This window comes from Stenella coeruleoalba (genome assembly GCF_951394435.1).
Source record: "Stenella coeruleoalba genome assembly, chromosome: 17".
Taxonomy (NCBI): Eukaryota; Metazoa; Chordata; class Mammalia; order Artiodactyla; family Delphinidae; genus Stenella; species Stenella coeruleoalba.
The window spans coordinates 35,523,152-35,538,112 of record NC_137163.1 but is presented as its reverse complement, the minus strand read 5'-3'; the positions used below and the strand labels follow the sequence as shown (position 1 = coordinate 35,538,112).

The 14,961-nt window shown below is 35.9% G+C and overlaps 1 protein-coding gene across 1 annotated transcript in view; it reads left to right on the top strand.

Moving 5' to 3' along the window:
• The window catches only part of SPAG1 (sperm associated antigen 1), a 100,084-nt gene that overhangs the window by 35,131 nt on the left and 49,992 nt on the right, over positions 1 to 14,961 (top strand). The window contains exon 10 of the mRNA XM_079901986.1: positions 5,229 to 5,388. Coding sequence (XP_079758112.1) covers positions 5,229 to 5,388 — 160 coding nt within the window. The remainder of the gene's footprint in view (positions 1 to 5,228; positions 5,389 to 14,961) is intronic.

The window sequence follows — 14,961 nt, the reverse complement described above, 5'->3', positions numbered from 1 at the left end:
TGTCAAACTCTTCCAAAATATAGCAGAGGGAGGAACACTCTCAAACTCATTCTACGAGGCCACCATCACCCTGATACCAAAACCAGACAAAGAAGTCACAAAACTACAGGCCAATATCACTGATAAACATAGATTCAAAAATCGTCAACAAAATACTAGCAAACAGAATCCAACATCACATTAAAAGGATTGTACACCATGATCACGTGGGGTTTCTCTCAGGAATGCAAGGAAACTTCAATATATGCAAATTAATCAATGTGATACACCATATTAACAAATTGAATAAAAACCATATGATCATCTCAATAGATGCAGAAAAAGCTTTCAACAAAATTCAGCACCCATTTATGATAAAAACCCTCCAGAAAGTAGGCATACATGGAACTTACTTCAGCATAATAAAGGCCATATATGACAAACCCACGGCCAACATCATACTCAATGGTGAAAAACTGTAACCATTTCCACTAAGATCAGGAACAAGACAAGGATGCCCACTCTTACCACTATTATTCATCATAGTTTTGGAAGTTTTAGCCACAGCAAGCAGAGAAGAAAAAGAAATAAAAGGAATCCATATCGGAAAAGAAGTAAAGCTGTCACTGTTTGCAGTTGATATGATACTATACATAGAGAATCCTAAAGATGCTACTGAAAAACTACTACAGGTAATCAATGAACTTGGTAAAATAGCAGGATGTAACATTAATGCACAGAAATCTCTTGCATTCCTTTACAGTAATGATGAAAAATTTGAAAGTGAAATTATGGAAACACTCCCATGTACCATTGCAACAAAAAGAATAACACACCTAGGAACAAACCTACCTAAGAAGACAAAAGACCTGTATGCAGAAAACTATAACACACTGATGAAAGAAATTAAAGATGATACAAATAGATGGAGAGATATACCATGTTCTTGGATTGGAAGAATCAACATTGTGAAAATGACTATACTACCCAAAGCAATCTACGGATTCAGTGCAACCCCTATCACACTACCACTGGCATATTTTCACAGAACTGGAACAAAAAATTGCATAATTTGTATGAAAACACAAAAGATCCCGTATAGCCAAAGCAATCTTGAGAAAGAAAAATGGACCTGGAGGAATCAGGCTCCCTGACTTCAGACTATACTACAAAGCTACAGCAATCAAGACAGTATTGTACTGGCACAAAAACAGAAATATAGATCGATGGAACAGGATAGAAAGCCCAGAGATAAACCCAAGCACATATGGTCACCTTATTTTTGATAAAGGAGGCAAGAATATACAATGGAGAAAAGACAGCCTCTTCAATAAATGGTGCTGGGAAAACTGGACAGCTACATGTAAAAGGATGAAATTAGAACACTCCCTAACACCACAAAAATAAACTCAAAATGGATTAAAGACCTAAATATAAGGCCAGACACTCTAAAACTCCTAGAAGAAAACATAGGCAGAACACTCTATGATATAAATCACAGCAAGATCCTTTTTGACCCAGCTCCTAGAGAAATGGAAATAAAAAGAAAAATAAACAAATGGGACCTAATGAAACTTAAAAGCTTTTGAACAGCAAAGGAAAACATAAACAGCACGAAAAGACAGCCCTCAGAATGAGAGAAAATATTTGCAAATGAAGCAACTGACAAAGGATTAATTTCCAAAATTTACAAGCAGCTCTTGCAGCTCAATATCAAAAAAACATACAGCCCAATCCACAAATGGGCAGAAGACCTAAATAGACATTTCTCCAAAGAAGATATACAGATGGCCAAGAAGCACATGAGAAGCTGCTCAACATCACTAATTATTAGAGAAATGCAAATCAAAACTGCAGTGAGGTATCACTTCACACCAGTTAGAATGGACTTCATCAAAAAATCTACAAACAACAAATGCTGGAGAGGGTGTGGAGAAAAGGGAACCCTCTTGCACTGTTGGAGGGAGTGGAAACTGATACAGCCACTATGGAGAACAGTATGGAGGTTCCTTAAAAAACTAAAAATAGAACTACCATACGACCCAGCAATCCCACTACTGGACATATACCCTGAGAAAACCATAATTCAAAAAATAGTCATGTACCACAATGTTCATTGCAGCTCTATTTACAGTAGCTAGGACATGGAAGCAACGTAAGTGTCCATCGACAGATGAATGGATAAAGAAGATGTGGCACATATTAACAGTGGCATATTACTCAGCCACAAAAAGAAACGAAATTGAGTTATTTGTAGTGAGGTGGATGCAGAGAATGGACTTGAGGACACGGGGAGGGGGAAGGGGAAGCTGGGACAAAGAGAGTGGCATGGACATATATACACTACCGAATGTAAAACCGATAGCTCACGGGAAGTAGCCACATAGCACAGGGAGATCAGCTTGGTGCTTCGTGACCACCTAGAGGAGTGGGATAGGGAGGGTGGGAGGGAGTCGCAAGAGGGAAGAGATATGGGGATATATTTATATGTATAGCTGATTCACTTGTTTATAAAGCAGAAACTAACATACCATTGTAAAGCAATTATACTCCAATAAAGATGTTAAAAAAAAAAAGAGTGGTACATCTCAGATATTCCCAGTGTTAACGTCTATTTGAAGTGGAAGAAAGCTGGCTCTTAAATTGTCCAAAATCATAAACCTACTCCTGAAGGACAAATAATTTTCTCTTTCCTGAAGCTTTGTAGGCAGTTCTTTTCTTTGAGCCAAGTTCAATTTATTATGCAAATGGTGTAGAACTTTCCTAGGTAGGATTAAGCAGGAGCTTGATGGCCATAAAAGAGTGTTTATTCCTTAATTTGCGTGGTAACCATAGCATCCCTAACAGTAAACTGACTCAGATATGCACTTAGGGGATCTGTATTCAATCCTAAGGAGTGGAGGTAAGTGTCAAGAGCTGTGAAGGGCCTGAGAGTTTACCCTACATGTAAATTAGCAAGGTGGCCTAGAAGAATATACAAGATTCCTGGGTCAGGCACAAAAGACTTTGCTACTCATGGCATGGCAAGCTGATGAGCTTGAAGCTCATGTCCGTTACCCTGGCCACCAAGTTCCGTGTGGGCGGCAGAATGCCCAGATAGGGCATTCTCTATTTCCCAGGGCTGTTGTCAGTACAAACATCCTTAAAAAGATAATCTAGGTCCCTTTCACCAAGTGCAGATACAGCAGGAACACAGGCTGTCTGTGAACCAGAAAGCAGGCCCTCACCAGAAACCAAATCTGCTAGCACCTTAAACTTGGACTTCCCAGTCTTCAGAACTGAGAAATAAATTCCTGTTGTTATAAATCAAAGAAAAAATAAAGTCTAGAACAAAGGTGGTTTAGCTCCTCTGCTTATAATATATTTAGAAATATGGGAAACCCCTGGAGAACTGTCTTCCACCAATAAGTTGTCACTGTTTCCACATACCTTTCAGGTTATCTAACTCTTTCTGAGAGGCAGCTGATGTCCCTACTGTATCAGCTGCATTTATCAAGTCAGCATTTCAGTGGATTAGGTTTAGGGTGCAGCTTAGGAACACATCTTCACCCCATAGTATTTCCTTTTTATAATGGTATGTTCATTAAAAAGTTAGCATTTTAATATTCTAAAAAAAAATTGAAACAAGGAAAACCACTTTTAATTTTACTATCCAACATAAGTTCATGTTTACATATTAACTTTAGACCTTAACCAAATGCATTTTTACCTTAACCATATGTAAAGATTAACTCAAAGCGGATCATATACCTTAATATAAGACTTGGAGTATGAAAGTTCTAGAAGAAAACATAAGAGAAAATCTTTATGACCTTGGATGAGACAAATATTCCTTAGGTGTGACACAGAGGCATAATCTATAAAAAGTTGATAATCGGGCTTCATCAAAATTAAAAAGGTTTTATTTATTCTATCAGAAGAATAAAAAGACAAGCCATAGACTGGGGGAAAATAGTTGCAATCATGTATCCAACAAAGGGCTTGTGTCCTGAATATATACAGAACTTTAAAAACTCAAGAAAACAAACAGGTTGATGAAAAATAAGATATTTGATCAGACACGTCACCAAAAGTTATGTGAATGGAAAATAAGCACATGAAAAGATGCTCAATGTCATTAGTCATTAGAGAAACATAAAACCACAAGAGATACCACTACAAACCTGTTAGCTAAAATGAAAATGATTGACCATACTAAGTGTTGGTGGGCATGTGGGAGAACTGAAACTTGGGAATATAAAATGATCCCACTGCTTTGGAATACAGGTAAAAAGTTAAACAAAACAATCATACGCCTACCGCATGACCCAGTCATTCCACTCCGAGTATTCACCAAGAAAAATACAAGCATATGTCCATACAAAGATTTAAGCACGAATGTTTATAATGGCTTCATTTGTAATTGCCAAAAACTGAAAATAGCCTAAAATGTCCATCAATAGGTGAATGGATAAACAAATCATTTTATAAGCATATAATAGAATACTACTGAACAATAAAAGGGAATGAACTAATAGGTTCATAAGACGACGTGGATAAATTTCAAAATAATTATGCTAAGTGAAAGAAGCCAGACAAAAAGAGTACATGTATTTTGATTCTACTTATATAAAAAAACTGGAAAATACAAACTAATCTATCGTAACAGAAAGAACAGTGGTTGCAGGGATGAGCAAAAGGGAATCATAACAAAAAGATAGGAAGAAACGTTTTGTGAATGATATTACATCAAAATCTATTAAAACTTGTGCTCTTTAAGTATGTGCAGTTTATGTCAGTTATACCTCAGTAAGGTGTTAAAGATGAGGAAGGAAGCAAAATGGTTTGATATATTTTTTAAATTTCTAGTTGGCATAAAATATTAAAGAACTTTCAACATGACTCTTAAACATGTATAGTATGGTTTAATTTGTATAAAACTGGACACCTCTGTTTGTATATGTATACAAATATATCCAGGAAGATGATCATCAGAATGTCAATAGTTTATCTGAGTGGCAGGATTTCAGATGATTTTTTTCTTCCTTCTTTTATACTTGTTATGCTCTAAGTTTTTTACAGTGGACATGTATAGTTCTAATCAGACAAAGCAGTGAAGTTGTTTGAAAAGAAAAATAAAGACCACCATAAGAAGCTTTATCTTAGTTATCTTTATTCACTTTTTAATATCTTGATATTCTTACCTGCAAGAATGGTTATACTTTTTACTAAAGGAAAAAGTTTTCTTTAATGTGGCGATTATGTTTCAGAAAACCTTGTTAGAGGTTGAAAGAGATCTGAAAAATTCTGAACCTGCATCTGAGACTCAAACCAAAGGGAAAAGGATGGTTATTCAGGAAGTAGAAAACTCAGAAGATGAAAATGAAAAGGACAGTGGAAGAAAACATGAAGATGGCATTGGAGATAACAGTAAGACATCTTTTCTCTTTGGTTTATGCAAAAAAAAAAAAAACAAACCCTATCTTGTTATATGATGAGCTGGCTCAAATTTTCTCTTTGTACAGAAATTCTTAGTCTACCAAATTTTTCTAGCCTTTACCTTGTAAGTCTACAAGCAGGTTTTTCCTTCATCTTTTTCTTAACACAGCTCATTTCTTTTTCTTTTCTTTTCTTATTGCGGTATAATTGACTTATTATGTTAGTTTCAGGTGTACAACATAATGATTCAATATTTGTTTGTATTGTGAAATTATTACCACGATAAGTCTAGTTAAAATCTTTTTCTTGGGGCTTCCCTGGTGGCACAGTGGTTGAGAGTCCGCCTGCCGATGCAGGGGACACGGGTTTGTGCCCCGGTCCAGGAAGATGCCACATGCCGCGGAGTGGCTAGGCCTGTGAGCCATGGCCTCTGGGCCTGCGCGTCCAGAGCCTGTGCCCTGCAAAGGGAGAGGCCACAACAGTGAGAGGCCTGCATACCGTAAAAAAAATCTTTTTCTTAATACAATCTCGCAAACCCATTTTTCTTCATAATCTGACATCTTTTCTAGTGCTCAATTTAATTCCTGATTATCACCTTTAAACACAAATGGCTGCCTCTGTGACACCATTTGCAAGTTAACCTTATGTCCATCTCTTAGATGATTGTTTTATATATAGCTACTTGGTTGCAAACAAATATCTTGGCTTCAAAGGGGTTGTTTGCCTAAAAATGAATGCACTGTTGGAATGCCCTGTAGCTATGCGTGCCTCTCAATTCTTTTTTTAAATATGCAATTTCACTTCTGATGTAATTTTAAAAAAAAGAATCTAGACTATATAAAGCTTAATCTTCATAATATAAGACAATGAAAATTACATCAACTTTAAGGGGAAAAAATCTGCCTTTTCATTTGACCAGGGGGGAAAAGTTTTTCTTTTTTCTTGAGAGCCCCTGAGCAACTGAAGGGGAAATGTCAGCTCTGAAAATCATTCACAGGTAAAAACCAACTTTAAGTAATTTGACAGAATATTTTATTTTAGGGAAATATAAAATGTTCAAGTCATTCAACTTTAAAGAAAGAACAAGGAGTATAAGTTTGTTTTCATTCGTGGCAAAATATATAGTGTAAAATATATACATCAGCTTAAAATATGATCAGTTAAGCTAGGATAAAGAAAAAAGCACAGAAAAGAAGGGGGAAAGAGATGAGGCAGAGTAGAGCACCCAAGAAAGATGGAAAAGAAAGTGAGAGCATCAAAGAGATAAAAAGGAGAGTTTAAGGTAAGCAGCTTTTCAAGGATTGAGGCTCACCTTTTTTTTCTTAAATAAATTTATTTATTTATTTATTTTTGGCTGTGTTAGGTCTTTGTTGCTGCATGCGGGCTTTCTTAAGTTGCGGCGAGCGTGGGCTCCTCTTCATTGAGGTGCATGGGCTTTTCATTGTGGCGGCTTCTCTTGTTGCCAAGCACGGGCTCTAGGCACGCAGGCTTCAGTAGTTGTGGCACACGGGCTCAGTAATTGTGGCTTGCCGGCTCCAGAGCGCAGGCTCAGTAGTTGCCGCGCACGGGTTTAGCTGCTCCACGGCATGTGGGATCTTCCCGGACCAGGGATTGAACCCGTGTCTCTTGCATTGGCAGGCGGATTCTTAACCACTGCGCCACCCAGGGAAGTCCCGATTGAGGCTCACCTTTAAGCAAGTTCTGGGAGCAAATGTTTTTCTTATGTTTATATTTAGCTTAAGATAATTAGCCAAGCATCCTACAATTAAAGGAAATCATTTAAAGTCTTATCTGGAACAAGATATAATATAAACTGTATCAATTGTCACTATTTTTAAATTATTTTTTAAAATTTACATACAGTAAAAATGGACTTTTTGGTATACAGTTCTAACACGTGTATAATTTCATGTAACAGCCACCACCGTCAGGATCCAGAACAATTTTATCACAAATTGTTGGCTAAAGGAAGGCAAAAAAGAACACCTCTTTTTGCTTTCCTTTTAGCCAAACCCTTCTATCACCCCAAGCCTTGGTAGCCGTTGATCTATTCTCTGTTCCTGTAGTTTCACCTTTTCCAGAATGTCATATAAATGGAATCAGAGAGTATATAACCTTTTGAGACTAGCTTCCTGCACTTAGTGTAATGTCACTGAGATTCATTCATGTAGTTGCATGTATCTTTGATTTATTCCTTTTTATTACTGAGTAATACACCATTATATGGATATACTGCAGCTTGTTTATCCTTTCATTTGTTGAAGGACATTTGGGTTTTTTCCAGTATTTGGTATTTATGAATAGAGCTGCTATTAATATTCATGCACAGGTTTTTGGGTGAACGTACGTTTTCATTTCTCTGGGGTAAATACCAAGAGTGGGACTGCTGGGTCATATGGCAAGTGTATGTTTAACTTTATAAAAAATCTCCAGACTGTTTTTCCAGAATGGTGGTACCATTTTTCATTCCCATTAGCAACACATGAGAGTTCTAGCTGTTTCACATTCTTGCCAGCATTTGGTATTTTATTTAAAAAATTTTTTTAGCCATTTTATTAGGTGTATAGTGGTTTCTCACTGTGGTTTTAATTTGCATTTTACTATTGGCTAGTGATGTTGAACATTTTTTCTTGTGCTTATTTGCCATGTCTATATCACTTTTGGTAAAGTATCTGTTGAAATTATTCCACCAGTTTTTAAAGTTGGGTTGTTGATTTCTTACTGTTGAATTTTGAGAGTTCATTTCATATTTTTGATACAAGTCCTTTGTTAGATATGAGATCTGCAAATATTTTTTCCCTACTTGTAGCTTGTTTTTTCTCATTCTTTTATCAGTGTCTTTCACAGAAAAAATGGGTATTAGTTTGATTAGAGTCCAGTTTATCAAAATTTTTTAATGGGCTGGTGATTTGGTGTCATATCTTAATGCTTTGACTAAGCTAAAATCATGAGGATTTTCTCCTGTTTTCCTTTAAAAGTTCCGTAGTTTTATACTTATGTACCATTCTGAGTTAATTTTTTTTATTGAGGTATAACTGACATATAACATTCTATTAGTTTCAGGTGTACAACATGATTCAATAGTTGTATATATTGTGAAGTAATTGCCACAATAAGTCTAGTTAAAAACCATCACCATAATAGTTAAAAAAATTTTTTTCTTGTGATGAGAACTTTTAAGATCTCTTTCAGCAAGTTTCAAATATATAATAGAGTATTATTAACTCTAGTCACTATGCTGTACGTTACATCCCCATGACTTATTTTATAACTGGAAGTTTGTGCCTTTTGATTCCCTTCACCCATTGCACACGTGTGCACATGTACACACACACACAGAAACACACACACACACAGATACGCCTCTGGCAACTATCAGTCTGTTCTCTATGAGCTTGGTTTGGTTTTTCTTTTTAGATTCCACATATAAATGAGATCATGTGGTGTTTATCTTTCTCTGTCTGACTTATTTCACTTAGCCATACTGAGTTAATTTTTCTATGAAGTGTGAGGATTAGATTGAGTTTCACTTTTTTGCATATGGATGTCCAATTGTTCCAAAACCATTTGATGAAAACTATCCTTACTCCTTTGAACTGCCTTTGCACCTTTGTAAAAAAAATCAGTTGGCCATATTTGTGTAGCCAATAGAATCTAACGCTGGGTTCAGTTCTTCTCCACTGACCTATGTGTCTGTCCCTTTGTCAATACCACACTATCTCGAGTGCTGTAGTTTTATAGTAAGTCTTAAAATCAGGTAGTGTGATTCCTTCAGCTTTATTTTTTTTTTCAAAATAGTTTGGCTATTCTAGTTCCTTTGCCTTTCACATAGTTTTAAAATCAGGTGTTTTTCAATTTTATTTTATTTTTCACATGCTGCATTCCTCCAACTTCTCTTAATATTCAAGTATATTCCTTTATTACATAAAATCACTTAACAGTCACATATATTTGATGACTATTTTACCACAAGCCTGTTTGTTATATTACTAAAATCTATATTTCTACTCACTGCAAAACACAAGGAATTTCCCACTGTATATCACTATAGTATATAGTAGAGTATAATTGGACAGCAAATATGAGGTAGTTAAATCAGTTCTTTTATACCTAAAAAAAGTCATGCTGGGAATTTGATTGGAACTGCATTGAATTTATAAATCAATATAGGGAAGAAATGACTATATGGATTTTTAACTATATGGATTTTTCCAATCCATGAACATGGTATATCTCTCCATGAACATGGTATATCTCTCCACTTATTTAGGTCTTCTTTATTTCATTAGTGTTTTTTAAGTTTTCAGCACACAGATACTGCACATACTTTGACAAATTTATACTTACGTATTTAGATTTTTTGGAGCTATTGTAAAGAATATTTTTTTAATTTCAGAAAATTGAAAATTGAATTGTTCATTGCTAGAATATGAAAATATCATTTATTTTAAAAAATATGTTGACCTTGTATCTTGCAGTCTTGCTAACTCACTGATAAGTTCCAGGATTCTTTTTGTAGACTCCTTGGAATTTTTTTCATAGACAATTACATGGTCTGCAGATAAGAACAGTTTTATTTTTCTAATTTCCAATCTATACCTCTTTTCTTTCTTTTTCTTACTTTATTGAACTGGCTAAGGGCTATGGTGTTGAATAAACATGGTGAGAGTGAACAACCATGAGCTTTGTTCTTAATCTTAGAGGGCAAGCATTCAGTCTTCCGTCATTAAGTTTTCTGTTAACTGTGGGTTTTTGAGAGATGGGCTTCATCAAATTAAGGAAGTAACTTTCTATTTCTACATGACTGTGACTTTTAATCTCAAATTGATGTGAACTTTTCATCTCAAATTGATGTAAACTTTTCAAATACTTTTTCTGCAGAAATTGATTTGATCATGTGGTTTTTCTTCTGTAATCTGTTAGTATATTGGATTATGTTGATTGATTTTCAAAAGTTGAGCTAGCCTTGAATTCTTGGGATAAACCCCATCAATCATCATGTATTATTCTTTTCAGGATTTTGTCTGTTATTATCTTGTTGATGATTTTTGCATCTATGTTCATGAGAGACATTGGACTATAGTTTTTCTTTTTTTTTGTACTGTACATGTCTGGTTTTGGTATCAGGATAATGGCAACGTCGGAAAAGTTGGGAGCTGGAATGTGCTTCCACCACTTCTGTTTTCTAAAAGAGATTGTGTAGAATTGATATTACTTCTTTTAAAATTTGGTAGAATTTGCCAGTGAAATCATCTGGGCCTGGAGGTTCTTTTGTGAAAGATTTAAAATTACAAATTTAATTTCTTTAGTAGACATACAACTGTTTAGGTTATCTGTGTTTTTCTTCAGTGAATCCTGAGTTTAGTAGTTTCAAAAAAATTGGTCCATTTCATCCAAGTTGTTGAATTTATAAGCACAGTTCACAGTACTCCCTTATTATAGCTTTAATGTCTGATTGACCTGTAGTGATATACTCTTTTCCTGAGAGTGGCGATTTGTGTTTTCTCTCTTTTTTGTTTGTCAGTCTAGTTCGAGGTTTATCAATGTTATTGATTTTTTCAAATGTCTCATTGATTTTTCTCTGCTTTTTTAAAAAAATATCTTTATTGGAGTATAATTGCTTTACAATGCTGTGTTAGTTCCTGCTTTATAACACAGTGAATCAGCTATACATATACATATATCCCCATATCTCTTCCCTCTTGCATCTCCCTCCACCCTCCCTATCCCACCCCTCTAAGTGGTCACAAAGCACAGAGTTGATCTCCCTGTGCTATGCGGTTGCTATCCACTAGCTATTGATTTTATATTTGGTAGTATATATATGTCCATGCCACTCTCTCACTTTGTCCCATCTTACCCTTACCCCTCCCCATGTCCTCAAATCCATTCTCTAGTAGGGCTGCGTCTTTATTCCTGTCCTGCCCCTAGGTTCTTCATAACCTTTTATTTTTTTTTTTAGATTCCACATATATGTGTTAGCATATGGTATTTGTCTTTCTCTTTCTGACTTACTTCACTCTGTATGACAGACTCTAGGTCCATCCACTTCACTACAAGTAACTCAATTTTGTTTCTTTTTATGGCTGAGTAATATTCCATTGTATATATGTGCCACATCTTGTTTATCCATTCATCTGTCGATGGACACTTAGGTTGCTTCCAAGTCCTGGCTATTGTAAATAGAGCTGCAATGAACACTATGGTACATGACTCTTTTTTTTTTTTTTTTAACATCTTTATTGGAGTATAATTGCTTTACAATGGTGTGTTAGTTTCTGCTTTATAACAAAGTGAATCAGTCATACATAAACATATGTTCCCATATGTCTTCCCTCTTGCGTCTCCCTCCCTCCCACCCTCCCTATCCCACCCCTCCAGGCTGTCACAAAGCACCGAGCCAATATCCCTGTGCCATGCGGCTGCTTCCCACTAGCTATCTACCTTACTACGTTTGTCAGTGTGTATATGTCCATGACTGTCTCTCGCCCTGTCACAGCTCACCCTTCCCCCTCCCCATAACCTCAAGTCCGTTCTCTAGGTCGTCTGTGTCTTTATTCCTGCCTTACCCCTAGGTTCTTCATGACATTTTTTTTCTTAAATTCCATATATATGTGTTAGCATACGGTATTTGTCTTTTTCTTTCTGACTTACTTCACTCTGTATGACAGGCTCTAGGTCTACCCACCTCATTACAAATAGCTCAGTTTCGTTTCTTTTTATGGCTGAGTAATATTCCATTGTATATATGTGCCACATCTTCTTTATCCATTCATCCAAAGATGGGCACTTAGGTTGTTTCCATCTCCGGGCTATTGTAAATAGAGCTGCAGTGAACACTGTGGTACATGACTCTTTTTGAAATACGGTTTTCTCAGGGTTTATGCCCAGTAGTGGGATTGCTGGGTCATATGGTAGTTCTATTTTTAGTTTTTTAACGAACCTCCATACTGTTCTCCTTAGTGGCTGTATCAATCTACATTCCCACCAACAGTGCAAGAGGGTTCCCGTTTCTCCACCCCCTCTCCAGCATTTATTGTTTGTAGATTTTTTGATGATGGCCATTCTGACTGGTGTGAGGTGATACCTCATGGTAGTTTTGATTTGCATTACTCTGTTGATTACTGATGTTGAGCATTCTTTCATGTGTTTGTTGGCAATATGTATATCTTCTTTGGAGAAATGTCTATTTAGGTCCTGCCCATTTTTGGATTGGGTTGCTTGTTTTTCTGATATTCAGCTGCATGAGCTGCTTGTAAATTTTAGAGATTAATCCTTTGTCATTTGCTTCATTAGCAAATATTTTCTCCCATTCTGAGGGTTGTCTTTTGGTCTTGTTTATGGTTTCCTTTGCTGTGCAAAAGCTTTTAAGTTTCATTAGACCCCATGTGTTTATTTTTGTTTTTATTTCCATTTCTTTAGGAGGTGGGTCATAAAGGATCTTGCTGTGATTTATGTCATAGAGTGTTCTGCCTATGTTTTCCTCTAAGAGTTTGATAGTGTCTAGCCTTACATTTGGGTCTTTAATCCATTTTGAGTTTATTTTTGTGTATGGTGTTAGGGAGTGTTCTAATTTCATTTATTTTTACATGTAGCTGCCCAGTTTCCCAAAACCACTTATTGAAGAGGCTGTCTTTTCTCCATTGTATATTCTTGCCTCCTTTATGAAAGATAAGGTCACCATATGTGCATGGGTTTACCTCTGGGCTTTCTATCCTGTTCCATTGATCTACATTTCTGTTTTCGTGCCAGTACCATACTCTCTTATTTACTGTAGCTTTGTAGTATAGTCTGAAGTCAGGGAGCCTGATTCATCCAGCTCCGTTTTTCTTTCTCAAAATTGCTTTGGCTCTTCGGGGTCTTTTGTGTTTCCATACAAATTGTGCAATTTTTTGCTCAGGTTCTGTGAAAAATGCCAGTGGTAGTTTGATAGGAATTGCATTGAATCTGTAGATTGCTTTGGTAGTATAGTTATTTTTACAATGTTGGTTCTTCCAATCCAAGAACATGGTATATCTCTCCATCTATTTGTATCATCTTTAATTTCTTTCATCAGTGTCTTATAGTTTTCTTCACACAGGTCTTTTCTCTCCTTAAGTAGGTTTATTCCTAGGTGTTTTATTCTTTTGTTGCCATGGTAAATGGGAGTGTTTCCTTAGATTTTTCATTAGTGTATAGGAATGCAAGAGATTTCTGTGCATTAATTTTATATCCTGCTAGTTTACCAAACTCATCGATTAGCTCTAGCAGTTTTCTGGTAGCATCTTTAGGATTCTCTATGTATATTATCGTGTCATCTGCAAACAGTGAAAGCTTTACTTCTTCTTTACCCATATGGATTCCTTTTATTTCTTTTTCTTCTCTGATTGCTGTGGCTAAAACTCCAAAACTATGAATAGTAGTGGTGAGGGTGGGCAACCTTGTCTTGTTCCAGATCTTAGTGGAAATGGTTTCAGTTCCTCACCATTGAGGACGACGTTGGCTGTGGGTTTGTCATGTATGGCCTTTATTATGTTGAGATAAGTTCCATCTATGCTTACTTTTGGAGGGTTTTTATCATAAATGCGTGTTGAATTTTGTCGATAGCTTTTTCTGCATCTGTTGAGATGGTCCTATGGTTTTTCTCCTTCAATTTGTTAATATGGTGTATCACATTGATTGATTTGCGTATATAGAAGAATCCTTGCATTCCTGGGATAACCCCACTTGATCATGGTGTACAATCCTTTTAATGTGCTGTTGGATTCTGTTTGCTAGTATTTTGTTGAGGATTTTTGCATCTGTGTTCATCAGTGATATTGGCCTGTAGTTTTCTTTCTTTGTGACATCTTTGTCTGGTTTTGGTATCAGGGTGATGGTGGCCTTGTAGAATGAGTTTGGGAGTGTTCTTCCCTCTGGAGCATAGGTGTTACCTCTTCTATAAATGTTTGATAGAATTTTCCTGTGAAGCCATCTGGTCCTGGGCTTTTGTTTGTTAGAAGATTTTTAATCACAGTTTCAATTTCAGTGCTTGTGATTGGTCTGTTTATATTTTCTGTTTCTGCCTGGTTCAGTCTCAGAAGGTTGTGCTTTTCTAAGAATTTGTCCATTTCTTCCAGGTTGTCCTTTTTATTGGCATATATTTCCCTGTAGTAATCTCTCATGATCCTTTGTATTTCTGCAGTGTCAGTTGTTACTTCCCCTTTTTCATTTCTAATTCTATCGATTTTAGTGTTCTCCCTTTTTTTCTAGATGAGTCTGGCTAATGGTTTATCAATTTTGTTTATTTTCTCAAAGAACCAGCTTTTAGTTTTATTGATCTTTGCTATCGTTTCCTTCATTTCTTTTTCATTTATTTCTGATCTGATCTTTATGATTTCTTTCCTTCTAATTTTGGGGGTATTTTGTTCTTCTTTCTCTAATCTCTTTAGGTGTAAAGTTAGCTTGTTTATTTGAGATGTTTCTTGTTTCTTAAGGTAGTATTGTATTACTATAAACTTCCCTCTTAGTACTGATTTTGCTGCATCCCATAGGTTTAGTGTCATCGTGTTTTCATTGTCATTTGTTTCTAGGTTTTTTTTTTTT